Source organism: Lotus japonicus, chromosome 6 (assembly GCF_012489685.1).
Source record: "Lotus japonicus ecotype B-129 chromosome 6, LjGifu_v1.2".
Lineage (NCBI taxonomy): Eukaryota > Viridiplantae > Streptophyta > Magnoliopsida > Fabales > Fabaceae > Lotus > Lotus japonicus.
Window position 1 is genome coordinate 63,740,527 of NC_080046.1, and position 14,250 is coordinate 63,754,776.

General features: G+C 34.7%; 1 protein-coding gene and 1 pseudogene across 1 annotated transcript; one reads left to right on the forward strand and one right to left on the reverse strand.

The window, feature by feature from the left end:
- The first annotated feature begins 1,184 nt into the window (after nt 1-1,184).
- LOC130726262 (probable LRR receptor-like serine/threonine-protein kinase At3g47570) lies at nt 1,185-9,168 on the forward strand. Its single transcript, XM_057577509.1, has 5 exons — nt 1,185-1,943; nt 4,745-5,107; nt 5,689-5,907; nt 6,542-8,539; nt 8,688-9,168. The coding sequence occupies exons 1-5, from the start codon at nt 1,235-1,237 to the stop codon at nt 9,026-9,028; spliced, it is 3,630 nt and encodes a 1,209-aa protein (XP_057433492.1). The 5' UTR covers nt 1,185-1,234; the 3' UTR covers nt 9,029-9,168.
- A 1,633-nt stretch (nt 9,169-10,801) lies between these two features.
- LOC130723164 (uncharacterized) lies at nt 10,802-13,594 on the reverse strand (annotated as a pseudogene).
- Between the last annotated feature and the right edge of the window lie 656 nt (nt 13,595-14,250).

A 14,250-nucleotide genomic window follows, 5' to 3' on the forward strand; every position in this document is an offset into this window, starting at 1 on the left:
GAACTATGGGTGTTCGCGGATTGGATTTGATTGGTTTTGAGGAGAAAAATCATCCGATCCGATCTCATCGGTTTTATGATTTTGTCATCCAATGGATTTTTTACTAAATTCAAATCCGAACCAATCCGATCCAATCTATAGCGGTTTGGATTAGATTGGATTATTCGGTTTTTGTTTCACTTTTTTATATTTTGAAATTGTGTTGTATAAATTTTAAAAATATATGATATATGATACATAATTTATAACATTCATAAATTATAACATAGTAACAAATTTTTAAATTATGATTATAATTGTTTACTTTGATGCATGTATATAGTTCAAATAATTACTTGAACTTTTTTTATTAAAACGTAATTTTATAAATAAGCATGTGTGATATAATCAATATATAAACAATAAATATGTACTATGTAAGTGTAAATGGAATGATATATGTATAACTAAAAGTATACATATCTGTGAATGTTCGGTTTGGATTGGATTGGTTCGGTTTTGGAAATCAAATCCGAAATCCGATCCGATCCAATAAATAATTTCGGTTTTTTCAATTTTCAGTCCATTCGGTTTTCGGTTTGATTGAATTTCGGTTTTTTTGGATCGGTTTGTCGGTTTTGTTTGGATTGGTTCGGTTATGAACACCCCTAGTTGGAACCCTGAATTGATGAGAATTGGCTGTGGTGAAATCTTGAAGGATGAGTCAGATTGCTGAATTTTAGGGATTGCATGGAGCCATGGTACGGGCACATCGATCCTGGCAGAAATCTTGGCTCTGGAGCTTGGTCTTCAACACGCTTGGGACATTGGGCATCGAGATGTGGTGTGCTGCACAGGCTGTCCAAATGTGGTGAGAGTTCTGCACCCAAATGTATGTCTAGATAGCTTATGGGCGAGAGAGGAGGTACGTCGGGTTAGAGAGATGATGTAGTGAGACTGAAAAGTCATGGTAATTCAGATTCCTCATGAGCGTAATAAGGCTGCGGATTTGTTGGCTTGTCAAGCAGCTAGAGATGAGGTGTCGTCTCGGGTTTGGAGGCATACCTTCAAACTTGATCCCTTCCCTCATGCAAGATGTTGTAGTTTAGTTTGCTGTGTTTTTTTTTTTCATATGTAAACAAAAAAAATCAGCATGCATGATCTCAAAAAAAAATTTGAAAAATAAAATAAAATATCTATATCTATATATATGTATTCTCTTCAATGCTTGGACTCAAGCATCTAATAATCTGAAATGGCTAAACTATGCTCTCATCTTCTCTTTATTTTTGTGCTCTCACTAAATTACTTCTGGCCTTGCTTAGCTATGATGAGTAGAAAAAACACCACCACCGATAAACTTACACTCCTTGCATTCAAATCCTTCATTACTTTAGACCCCAATCATGTAACTAAAAATTGGTCAACCTCTTCTTCTTCTTCTTCATTATGCAATTGGGCTGGTGTGATTTGTGATGAAAGCCATGGAAGAGTGAAAGCTTTGAATCTGAGTAACATGGGCCTTGAAGGCCCTATTTCACCACAACTGGGTAATCTCTCTTTCCTTGTTGAGCTTGACCTCCATGGCAACAAATTCTATGGTAAGTTACCACAAGAGCTATTTCAGTTGCACCAACTGAAATTGCTTGACTTGAGCAACAACAACTTAGAAGGAGAATTAACAACAGCAATAGGGGAATCATCAAATCTTCAACACTTGAATCTTGGCAGCAACAATTTTATTGGTTTGATCCCTCAATCTATGTTGTACAACTTGTCAAAGCTAGTGCACTTAAACTGTTCATTCAATTTCTTCAAAGGAACCATTCCATCTGAGATTGATCAACTTGACCGGTTGAAGATTTTGGATTTGAGAAATAACACGCTCTCAGGAACCATACCACCAACCATTACAAACGTGTCTTCACTTGAAGAACTCCATCTATCTTACAACTCCTTATCAGGTATGAACATGATATAGTTTATTAATTAATTTCAGAATCATGACATCCGCATTGAAGAATCAAGACCACCGCCTTTTATTTTTGCACTTTCACATTATATAGCGTCATTGACATTGCCTTCAATTTTGAATCGTCAAAGATATCCATTTGACTCATTCTTTTACGTCATTTCATATATACTTTGGCACTTCTTCAATAGTTCAATTGATGCAAGGATAATATTCATGGATTTAATTTTCAGACAGTGTAGGACTTTTTGTTACATCGAAATTCAGTCGTTTTCATGTCACATCAACTTTCATGTTACATAATCTTTATTTAATTTGAATTTAAAATTTACTAATTTGACACGACAAATTATTCGAAGAGTTTTACACGGATAATGTATATACATTAAATCCTTTTAGATATATGCATAGTAGGTACTAGAGGAATATTATGCTCTTTGAAAAGAATTATTAGATCATGCATCAAGCTTGGTGTCGTAATTGCCATAATCATGATGAGTCTAAACTGTTCTTGAACCAAATTTGGAGTTTGAAATTAGATTATGCATCAAGCTTGGTGTAGTATTCTGTGTGAGATGATTATGCTGAACTTTTGACGACTTTGGAGAATGACAATGGGGAGTAGTGGAGACCATTTTTTTCCCATGACATAAAGAAGCTGATTCATAGAGATTGGACGATCACAATATTCGTAGGATTTCTTATGAGTCTAATTCTGCTCCGTAATGACTTCGCGTTTGGGTGCTTGCTATTCTGTTTCGCGGGCTAGTATTTTAGAAGTTCCTCCTCCCTATTGAGTTAGTGACTCTCTTGTGTAAATACTTTCTTGATGTTCTTTTGTTTCGATCTTTTGTCTTTTTTTTTTGTTGTTTTTCGATGGAGTTTTTTTTTTTTTTTTTTACATTGCTCACATTCAAGGTTATAAAAACCGGACCGGTGATCAAACCGGTGAGGGCACTGGTTCGAGGTTCAATGGTTCAACCGTAGTTGAACCGAGGTCCAACCGGTTTTACCGCTATTAGTTAAATAATATTATTTTAAAATAAATAAATATATAAAAAAAGTAAAAAAGTGTATCTCTATTCAATTAAATTTTCTCATCGTGTTCTTCATCCCACTTTTTCTCTCTTCAAGAATTAATTTTGATCACAAGCTATTTTTTCATTTTTCTCTCTTCCCCAACCAGTTGAATCTACTCATTAGAAATTTTTGTAATATCTATTTTATTTTTCCTCATCTTCTCTGTTTCAAAATCAAGACACCATATCTACCAAAAAAAAATCAAGACACCATTCACGACTTCTATCATGGGCAAGGGACAAATATCTTCTTCTTTGCTTCTCATCAACAAGTCCATTGCATCACTGGTTCAGTCAATAGAAGAAGAAGAAGAAGAAAAAGAAGAAGAAGAAGAAACAGAGGGTTGCGGTCGACGAAACAAACGTGACGGTGACAACTGACGGCGACGATGAGGCGCGGATGACTCGACCTGCGGCGCGGCGGAGGTGGCTGGCCGCCGGAAAGAAGGATCTAAGGGGAGAAGAGCTTGGAAGAGAAGACTAGGGTTTCTACTTTCTGCAACTCTGTTAAGCGTGTTCTGTTTTTTTTTTTCTCAAATTGTGTTCTCTTTCCTCATTTTTAAAACTGTTTGGTTTGTTACAATTTTTTGTCTGTTGTTTTATGGGCTGAGCCCATTGTACCTGAACCAGTTTGTAAAAAAAAAAACACAAATAATTGTTTTTGGCGCTGAACCGCTTGAAACCGCCAACCGGCCGGTTTTGGCCGGTTTGTCCGGTTTTTGGCCGGTTCGCCCGGTTCGTATCCGGTTTTCTCTCCACACGGTTTTGTGCCTGTTTCTGACCGGCCAGAGGCCCGGTTCCCGGTTTAACCGGTTGAACCGGCCGGTCCGGTCCGGTTTTAATTACCATGCTCACAATTATTAAATTCAATCTTTTATCATTGCAAATTACTAAAAAAAATTAGATTCATTAGAAAGGGATTAATTTTCAAAATTTTCTATTAGAATCAGAATATTGTCCATATATAGGCTATGTTTGACACGTTTAGCTGAAAAGCTAGCTGATAGCTGAAAAGCTAGCTGATAGCTGAAAAGCTAGCTGATAGCTGAAAGCTGATAAGCTAGCTGAAAGCTGATAGCTGAAAGCTGAAAAGCTACGTAATTGTAACAAAAGTGTTTGGTAAAACTAGTTGTTAAACAAGCTGAAATTGTAAAAAGACATAAAATGACATACTTGTATAATTATTTTTATATTTAACATTACTTTATTTTCACATTAATACCTATAGGATATTAATATTAAAATTATTATCACTTTAAATATTTTAATTTAACTCAATTTATTTATCTTCTTAAAAATAGGTTTTCTAAAGGACAAAAAAAATCATCTTAAAAATTTTACTTATTTCATTTTAACTTTAATACCTATTTGGTGGAATTTTAATAAAATAATAAGGATAAAAATGACAATAAATTCAATAAGCTATAAGCTTTAAGCTATAAGCTACCTCAGATAGCTTATAGCTTAAAGCTTTAAGCTACTGAAATAAGCTCCTTCACCAAACACTTTTATAGAGCTTTTAAGCTAGTCAAATAAGCTTTAAGCTAGTCAAATAAGCTATAAGCTAGCTGAAATGACATGTCAAACATAGCCATAGATAAATTACATAAATTATTACACGAGAAAAACATTTCTTATCTAATTCTAGTCTGTATTTGTAATATTACTAATCATCGGAAATCTGGGTTGACCTCTTTCTATGTTGAATTAAAAGGAGAAATTCCAAAAGGAATTGGTGATCTTGGACAGCTAAGAAGAATGCACGTTCAATATAATGAACTTTCTGGCAGCATATCATCAATATTCAACAACTCAGCGTTGCAATACTTAGATCTGGGTCATAATAGTCTGTCTGGTAATCTCCCATCAAATATTTGCCAAGGCCTTCCAAAGCTTAAATCGCTGTATCTTTTCGAAAATGATCTTTCTGGTAAGATGCCAACTGTTTGGTATCAATGCAAAGATTTGGAAGATTTGGAATTATCATTCAATAGTTTCGACAAAGGACATATCCCACATGATATGGGAAACTTGACCAAGCTTCAATATTTATATCTTTTTGACAACAACTTGGAAGGTACGATACTTTCACTACACATCTATTTCTGTAACTTACTTATAGTATGGGCAAGATATACATAGTTTAATAACGAAATATTATTAGATGGATCCATTTATGTGAAAACTCTCATGTTTTCTCTTGAAGTTTTTTTTTTTGGTCAAACTTTTTTTTGTCAAACTCTTGAAGTTATGTGTCTATTTAGTTGAAAGCTAATTGGGCCAGCTCCAATATATGATTTCAATTATGGCCCAAAAACATGCCGAATGTTATTTTTATTAGTTGCTAGTCTTATTAATTATTCGACCAAAAAAAAGTCTTATTAATTAGAAGTTGTTTTTTTTAACGTTATTAATTAGAAGTTGTTATTTCTTATATTAATTGTTAATCACTTTTTAGAATATTGCTAGTAGTAGGATGATATCACTTGTATGCCTCTCTTTATGCTAAGAGTTAAAACTCTAACTAAATAAATTTGGGGATGAATGATAACAAGAAAATTGGCTCTGTCTCATTGTATTTCTTTCTTTACTTTTGATAGTTTTTCTTCTTGTAGTTGCATTGATTAATAATATTTTTATATTGAACATTATATGCAGGTGAAATCCCTATCTCCCTTTTAAACATATCTTCTCTGAGAGAGGTGGTCCTTCAACAAAACAATTTAAATGGAAGTCTCCCACAGGATATGTGTAATCACCTTCCTCAGCTTCAATTACTTAATTTACGCAGGAATCAATTAGTAGGAAGCATTCCAAAATCCATTGGAAACTGCACATCCCTTGAAATGTTAAGTTTAGGGGACAACACTTTCACAGGTACCCTCAATTTACTATACCTTCATATTTACCCTCAAAAATAACATTTCTATATACTATCTTTTACTATAATTTATCCCTCATAGTTGGTGGACTCTCAATCAATAATCCTAAATTTGAGTTTCTTGTTTTTCAAGAAAAAATATTAAAAAGAAAAAAAATAACATTTTGCTTGTAATAAAATAGTGTAGAGTGAAATGATGAAAAGAAAACAACAAGAGTTTAACAGAACAAGAACAATGATGGAGTTATCAGAGTTAGATATTATATATATAGGTGGATTAGGACCATCTCATGTCATGTCAGATTACAATGTCAGGTGAAATATTGTGTTTGTCTATCTATCACTCTTTTACAAACATTCAGAAGATCTCATGTATTTAAAACAAGTAAAAGAAAGAGATCGACACAAAATCTCAACGTGTGATTTCACATGAGAGAATCATGGTCCTGATATAGGCAACTTCATCCAAATTAAGTTTCCTTCTAATTGATTTTGCTCATGCATTTTTCTTATTGGCTTTTGTTGATGTTCAGGTTCTAGTGATTGAGCCAATAGTAGCTGGTTTGCTATTCATACACTAATGTTGATCACTAGATTGATTCATTTTTTTGCCATGTTCTGCTTTTCCAGGATCTATACCCATGGAGATTGGTGATCTTAATCAAATTAATACAATACTAATGGGAAATAACAGCTTGAGTGGATCCATTCCTTCAAAACTCTTCAACATTTCAACACTCTCATCCTTGTATCTTGCAAGAAATTCACTCTCAGGAACTCTTCCATCAGATATGGGACATGGTCTTCCTAACCTGAAAGAACTCTACCTTTTTAAAAACAAACTTGTTGGGAACATTCCACATGGTATATCCAATGCTTCTAAGCTCACTGCAATTGATTTCAGCGACAATCATTTCAGTGGTATCATACCAAATGTGTTTGGAGATTTGACAGGCCTCGAATGGTTCGGTTTAGCTGTGAATAATTTGACCACAGATGACCCTACTGAGCTCAAGCTCCTTACTTCCTTGACAAATTGCATAAACTTGGTATATCTAGCTATATCATCGAATAGTTTACAGTCAAAACTTCCCAAATCAATTGGAAACTTTTCCAACTCGCTGGAGAACTTTTTGGCAGATTCTTCTGGAATTAATGGCAACATTCCACTTGAAATTGGAAACATGAGCAACTTGGTCTATTTATCTTTAGGAGGGAATGATTTCGGTGGAACAGTGCCTGGAACGATCAAAAGGTTACGGAAACTTCAGTATTTGGACCTTGGCTACTGTGGACTGCACGGAACCATCATTGATGAGCTTTGTGAAATCAGGAGTCTGGGTGAGTTAAATCTAACAAACAATAAGTTTTCTGGAGAGTTGCCAACATGCTTGGGAAACATGACTTCTCTTAGAAAGGTTTACTTGGGATCTAACAGATTAACTTCTAGGATACCTACTTCTTTTTGGAATCTCAGAGATATCATAGAGGCTAACTTATCTTCCAATGCTTTAACTGGAAATCTTCCACCTAATATAGGGCAGTTGAGAGCTGTTGTGCTGCTTGATCTGTCAAGAAATGAGATTTCAGGCAACATACCTTCAACCATTAGTTTCTTGAAAACTTTGCAAACTCTCTCCTTAGCTCATAACAAATTGCAAGGTTCTATTCCTGTATCACTTGGTGAAATGGTGAGCTTGAGTTTCTTGGACTTGTCCCAGAATCTTTTAACTGGTGTGATCCCAAAATCCTTAGAGTCACTTGCCTATCTTCAATACATTAACTTTTCATACAATAGGTTACAAGGAGAAATTCCCAATGGTGGACCTTTCATAAATTCCACAGCTCAATCTTTCCTGCATAATGAAGCACTTTGTGGCAGACCTCGCCTGCAGGTACCTCCATGTGGTAAACAAGGCAGGCGAAGATCAACGACAAAGCTGCTATTAATCAAAATTATGCTGCCAATAGTTGTGTCAATCATTTTGGTTGTTGCTATATGCATAATCCTTAAACAACATAAGAAGAAAAAGGTTGAAAATCCACCAGAAGAGGATTTATCAACTTTAGGAGTTCCAAGAAGGATTTCCTATTATGAACTTGTGCAAGCAACTAATGGCTTCAACGAGAGTAACTTACTTGGAAAGGGGAGCTTTGGTTCGGTATATAAAGGGGTTCTCTTTAGTGGGATGGTTGTTGCAATTAAAGTAATTGATTTAAATTTGGAAGTAGCATCAAGGAGCTTTGAAGCAGAATGCAATGCAATGCGCAATCTACGACATCGAAATCTTGTTAGTATTATCAGCAGCTGTTCAAATGTTGATTTCAAATCTTTGGTAATGGATTTGATGCCAAATGGGAGTTTGGACAACTGGTTATACTCACATAACTATTGTCTAGATTTCTTGCAAAGATTGAATATAATGATAGATGTGGCATCTGCATTGGAATATCTCCACCATGGTTCTTCAATACCAGTTGTTCATTGTGATCTGAAGCCTAGCAATGTTTTATTGGATGAAAACATGGTTGCACATGTTAGCGATTTCGGCATTGCCAAGCTCTTGGATGAAGGACACTCTAAAACACATACTGAGACCTTGGCGACTCTTGGCTATGTTGCACCAGGTAATTTCTTCTATGATACCACTCTTAGAAATAATAATATAAAATCATTCATGTGACTCTTGTTGTTTAGGATTAGCCAAACCAAATGTATGGAAAATATACTCATTTTTCGATTTGAGAATACTTAATGACTAGTATTGACATGCAGAGTATGGATCTAAGGGAATTGTTTCTGTCAAAGGAGATGTATACAGCTATGGGATTGTGCTAATGGAAATCTTCACAAGAAAGAAGCCAACAGATGATATGTTTTCAGCAGAATTAAGCTTGAAAAATTGGATCAATGAATCAATGCCCAATTCAATGATGGATGTTGTGGATTCTAATTTAGTCCAACAACATGAGGAACAAATAGATGACATGTTGCCTCATATATCATCTATTTTGGGATTAGCCTTGAGTTGTTGTGCAGAGTCACCCGAAGCACGAATTAATATGATAGAGGTTACTGCATCATTAACCAAAATCAAAGCTTTGTTCACTCATTGAAAAAGGAAACCAAACATGTAAATCATAAGCTAGTGAGTGGCGACTTGAAAACCTCCCTTTTGTCCCTTTTGCTACTAAATGGCATGCCTGTAATGTAAAAGAATGTTTTTTGGATAATGAAATCCTTCAATGTTATAGAACTTTCACACCATTTAGTTTACCTACTTTCATCCTCTTGCCAGTCCTATTATTTCTTTTTGATGTTCTTGTTAATATATCTCATTCTGTCAAACACCCCTAGGAATTTGAGCATGCTTTTTTTTTCAATATTTAAGTTGTGTGTGAGATGGAAGTTTTGTAACTAGTAAGAGAACAAATCTGAGCATGCTGCATGCACCTCCCCAAATATAGTTTAGTAACAAAATTATCCATATTATTAAATAATATCATTTAATTATAAAACTCAAAGTTAATTCTCATATTTAGTCATTTTATAAATTAATAAAAAAATAAAAAATAAAAATAAAAAATACTAAATAAAAAATGAAATATTTAATATTAAAATTAATTATTTAATCACAATAATTTTCATTTCAGTAGAATAATTATTCGATAAAAATATGTAAATTATTTTTTACATATATTTTTCATATTTTTAAATACAAATTGAAAATATCTCTAGACACTTCTAGATTATTTCTATAAAGTCTAAGTCTTTTCATTCAAGAAACAAGAAACATACAATGCAAGACAAGCTTATAATGCATGTTTGTATAACAAGCACATATCATACGTTTACTATCTATATATGTGTGTATCTACATAAAAATACATAAATTCCAAAAATTTTATTAAATGCAATTTTTTATTAAGATATTTTATAAAATTACCATAATCATCATGCTTGTATTCAACAAGCTATAGTAGAAAAAAAAAAATCAAAACTTGAAATTTCTTGAAAATAAAGAAACCAAAGAAATTAAATAATTAAACAAAAAAAGTACCATAGGAATAGTGGCAAATGAGTATCGTCCTATTCCAGTGAAAGTTGACACAAATTTCTGCAAGTCAGGGTTGCCAATGTTCTCCACCTCTACCCCAACAATCCAGTTATGCCCTAAACGGCTTCTATGGTGAAGTGAGAGTTTGAGTTGACAATGGAGTTGATCAATTTCAAAATGTATTTTTTTCTCTAGTGAATGAGAAAACAGTGAGTGTTTTAAATATAAAGTTTTCTATACACAAAATTCCCGCATTGTCAATTTTAAAAATAAGTTAATTGTTTAAAATTATAATCTATTACACTTTTCCATTTCATGGCCCAAACAAAATTACTAATTAGACACCCATTTTTTAAAAATTTTCCTTAGTTTCTGAATTACCTTTTAAATAAAATGTGAGTAAATAGTTAATTTTCTTTTCCATTTCGTAGCCTTTGATCTTCCAGAGAGGAGGGCGAAAATGTCCATCTTGGAGGAGAAAATTTCAGAGGAGGAGGGCGCAGACTGAGAGGAGGTCATTCACGGAACGGAGAAGCGGCGATGGCAGTCAGGGGCGGCGGCCTGAGAGACCTGAGAGAAGGATGATCGCGGAATGGAAAATTTCAGAGAGGAGGGCGTGGTGGAGAAAAACTAGAAGAGATGTTGATGAATGAAACGACAGAGAAGGAAAAGAGATGAGAGAGGGGAAGAAAAACGCGTTTTAATAATTGGTATTAAAGAGAGATGAGTGTAGGTTAAGAAAAAAAGGTGTATGATAAGATGAATGAATGACTGATTGCCATGTAGGATTTTTTCAGAAATTAACCAATCAGGAGGTGTCATGTATGCGATGACTGGGCTCGGATCCTTAACCTGAATGTATATAGTATGGATTGTTGCTCTCAACTAAATAGTAGCCTAGATTATAGTGAGGAGGAGACAATAGGACAAACACTAAAAAACAACACGTCAACAACCATGATATTACAACAAAAGTGCCCAAAATAAAATTAAAACTCAAAAGAGCCTAAAAAAACCCCAACTATCTAGCGCTTTATTGGTTGGGTTTTTTTTTTCAGGGCTGCCCCTGGATTTGCTGGCTTTTGCTCCATTTTGAGAAGGGTTATTAAAACTCAAAATTAAAAAGAATTTTCATTCGTTAAAAAGAAAGAATTTTCACCTGACTAGAATTTTTGAAATCAATCAATTAATTAATTGCATAATATTTTAATTTTTTTTGGTACAAGTCTAAAAGAAAAAAATGAAAAAGCAAAAAAAAAACCAAGGAAAACTGGGTGAGACTCGAGCTAACGCCTCACAAACAAGGTACCCAAAGCATCCGTGAGCAGCAAAAGGCTCATCCCCTCAAGAGGGGTCAAAATAGAAACTAATGGGTCTCCATGATAAGCACCATATTAATCTCCCACTAAAATTTTGATGATATGTCACAAAGTGTGTGCTAGGAACCACTCATCCACTCACTGTGTCAGCAGATGTGTAGAATTGAAGGCAAGAATTATATTGTTTGATTCCCCAACTAGAACATATTTACACGAAAAAACCATGGCAGAACAAAAGCTATTACTAGGCACGCCATTAAGAAATTACAAAATGGTTGTCCTCGCCAGCATCCACAGAAGTTGCGGGATGAGTTACTATCATTGTCCATGAATCTTCTTCCATTCCACTCTTCCATAAATTCATTACTAGCAATACCCGAAACATTTTTTTGCAGTTTCACCACATATTTCACACAACCTGTGGTTAAAAAAGTCAACTTATAAATAATTTATTTGATAAACAGATTGTAATGCAAGGCACTAACTTGACAATTGACATGATCCAAATGAGAGTGATATAGTACAAAAATAAACATATCCAAGCAGCAACTAACAATACCTGCAAACCGGTAAAAGTAAACCAGGAAATCGATAACACTAACATGTGTTCATCTGTGACTCTTCATGATGTATATATTGTACTATTTAGCATTAATCTTTACAAATTTGATGCTTGACAACAGAATTAACATCGGGATTATTGAATGAAAACTAATTTTACATGATGCAAGAATTAGGATTATCATGATCAATTCTAATAGATTGTAACACAATGGCTCTGACTTTGACAAGGGGGAAATTTCCATTCATGAAATAGAACAAGGAACCGGGGCTTTGATGGCATCATTTGAACGAATAAAAATCTTCTATTCGTTTTGTGTCTCTTTCTTGTCCCACAATACATTTTTATCATGTCAGTTAAAAAATACATCTGCTTTACATAGATGAGGTGGTTACAAACTAACATGGATATTTTTTAACTGATATGACAAAATTTCATTGATGGGATAAAGAAATGAGACATAATTTGGGGCAGGAGATTTTCATCCCATATGGACAACAATTAACCTCAGCTCACAACCCATAGAATCAATCTGCTAATCATATTAATGTCTAATCCTTAATCCATCATCCTAAAGAAGAAGGAAATCCTACCAGTTTTCTGGATGCAATTGTCCAACTCACCCCTTATAGAACCCCATTAGCTATACTAACTCCAAATAGTCTGATTATCATTGATAATTTGGTATCTAAGATAAAGCTGTGTGACTATGTCTGGGTACAATAATGATGATAGAAGCCCTCCAACTAGAGATGTACCTGTCCAAAGCCGGGTAGCAACGGAGAAAACTAACCAGTTCATTAATGATAATTATAATGATAAGAAAGGTAAATTCCAAGAGCCCAGCCTCAAATTATGGGGCCTTATGAAGGAAAAACTCAAGCATAAGCCCAGCTATGAAGGACAGATAACAAGAGTACTGGAAAGTCCAGCTTAAATCCTTTTCTAATTTAAAACACATTTACAAGGATTCCACATACCTCAATAAAAGGACAAGCAATGGAAAGATAAAAAGATAAAACCTATCAATATTATTGTTGAAGTCATAAATTTTCCAAATTAAACTAAGGTAACTGCAGCACACATATGCTCAGAGCATAACAAAAGAGCAAGAGGAGCATTTGCTTTCAGAAATTGTGCAAATGGATGATAAGGAGCAAGAACTTATGAACCTCTAGCTTTAGTAATTCAAAATAATAACAAGAAACATCAGGAAGGAATGTAATCAATTGATAATGCTTCAATGCAAAACATTCAAAAATACACCAATGTTATTGTTGATCTAAAAACTAGATCAAACTGATATATTTGGCAACAAATACCTGTTTCCCTTAAGCTTGAACCAGGCCTCAGCACAATGAAGGTGTGCAATTCCTAGCTCTTCTTTACACGCGCACCCAAGCTGAATCAAATCTGCACTTTTAGCACTGTTAGCAGTGCCATCAATTGCTGCATCTGATGGCTGCCCAGTAGCTAGATGGCAAATCCTACAAATCCTTTTGCCTTCGGAATTCTCACAAAATCCCTTGCGGCTGCTGCACTTTATATTAATCACACATGAATTTTTACTTGTTTCAGACACTCCATTATTTGGTGCTTTCATGGACACCAAACTCAACCCTGATTGGTCACCTTTTGCTTCCAATTTCCCATTATCTCCATCCATGTACTCAGGGTCTATCACAACCACAGTCTCAAGCACTTCCTGGTTAACCAAATTGTTTGAACTATAACTAGCTCCTTGATCAACCTCAGGCAATTCATCACTGAAATTCTCTTGTTCAATCTTCTCCTGACCCTTAGAATCATCCTTTAGCTCCTTATTTGACCCTGGAATCCTCAGCCACCTCTCTTGAAGTTCCAACTTCTCCACTTATACCAGCCCTGCCATTCAAGCTGCTACCATCTACTGCATCAATTGCAGCCCCTTCATGAGCTAGTTCTAATACAGACTAACAATAGTTTGTTAGGCAGTTAGATTAGTTACTAGTTTGTTACTAGTTTGTTAGAGGTAGTTCAGTTAGTTATTAGTAGTTTGTTAGCAGTAGTTTTAACACTAATAGAGTGTGTATTTAAAGCAAGATTGCAATTGATGTAAATGACCAATTTCATTTTTCACTTTACTGAATAACAATTCATCAATTCTCTCAATTCTCAATATGGTATCAGAGCTCTCTTAGAGAGAGCTCTGTTGTGCACTCTGATTTTTCCTTTTCCTATTCTGGTTCGCGAAGCTTCTTCAACCTCGAGATTCCCCTGAGCGTTTCTTGAAGCTTCTTCGTTCTCGCAACCAGATCTGGCTATGGCAGCCATGGCAACTCCTTATCCTTACACAGTTGAAGATGTCTTGGTCACTTCTTGTCCACTCTACGTGCATCCCAACGAGAATCCATCGATGAT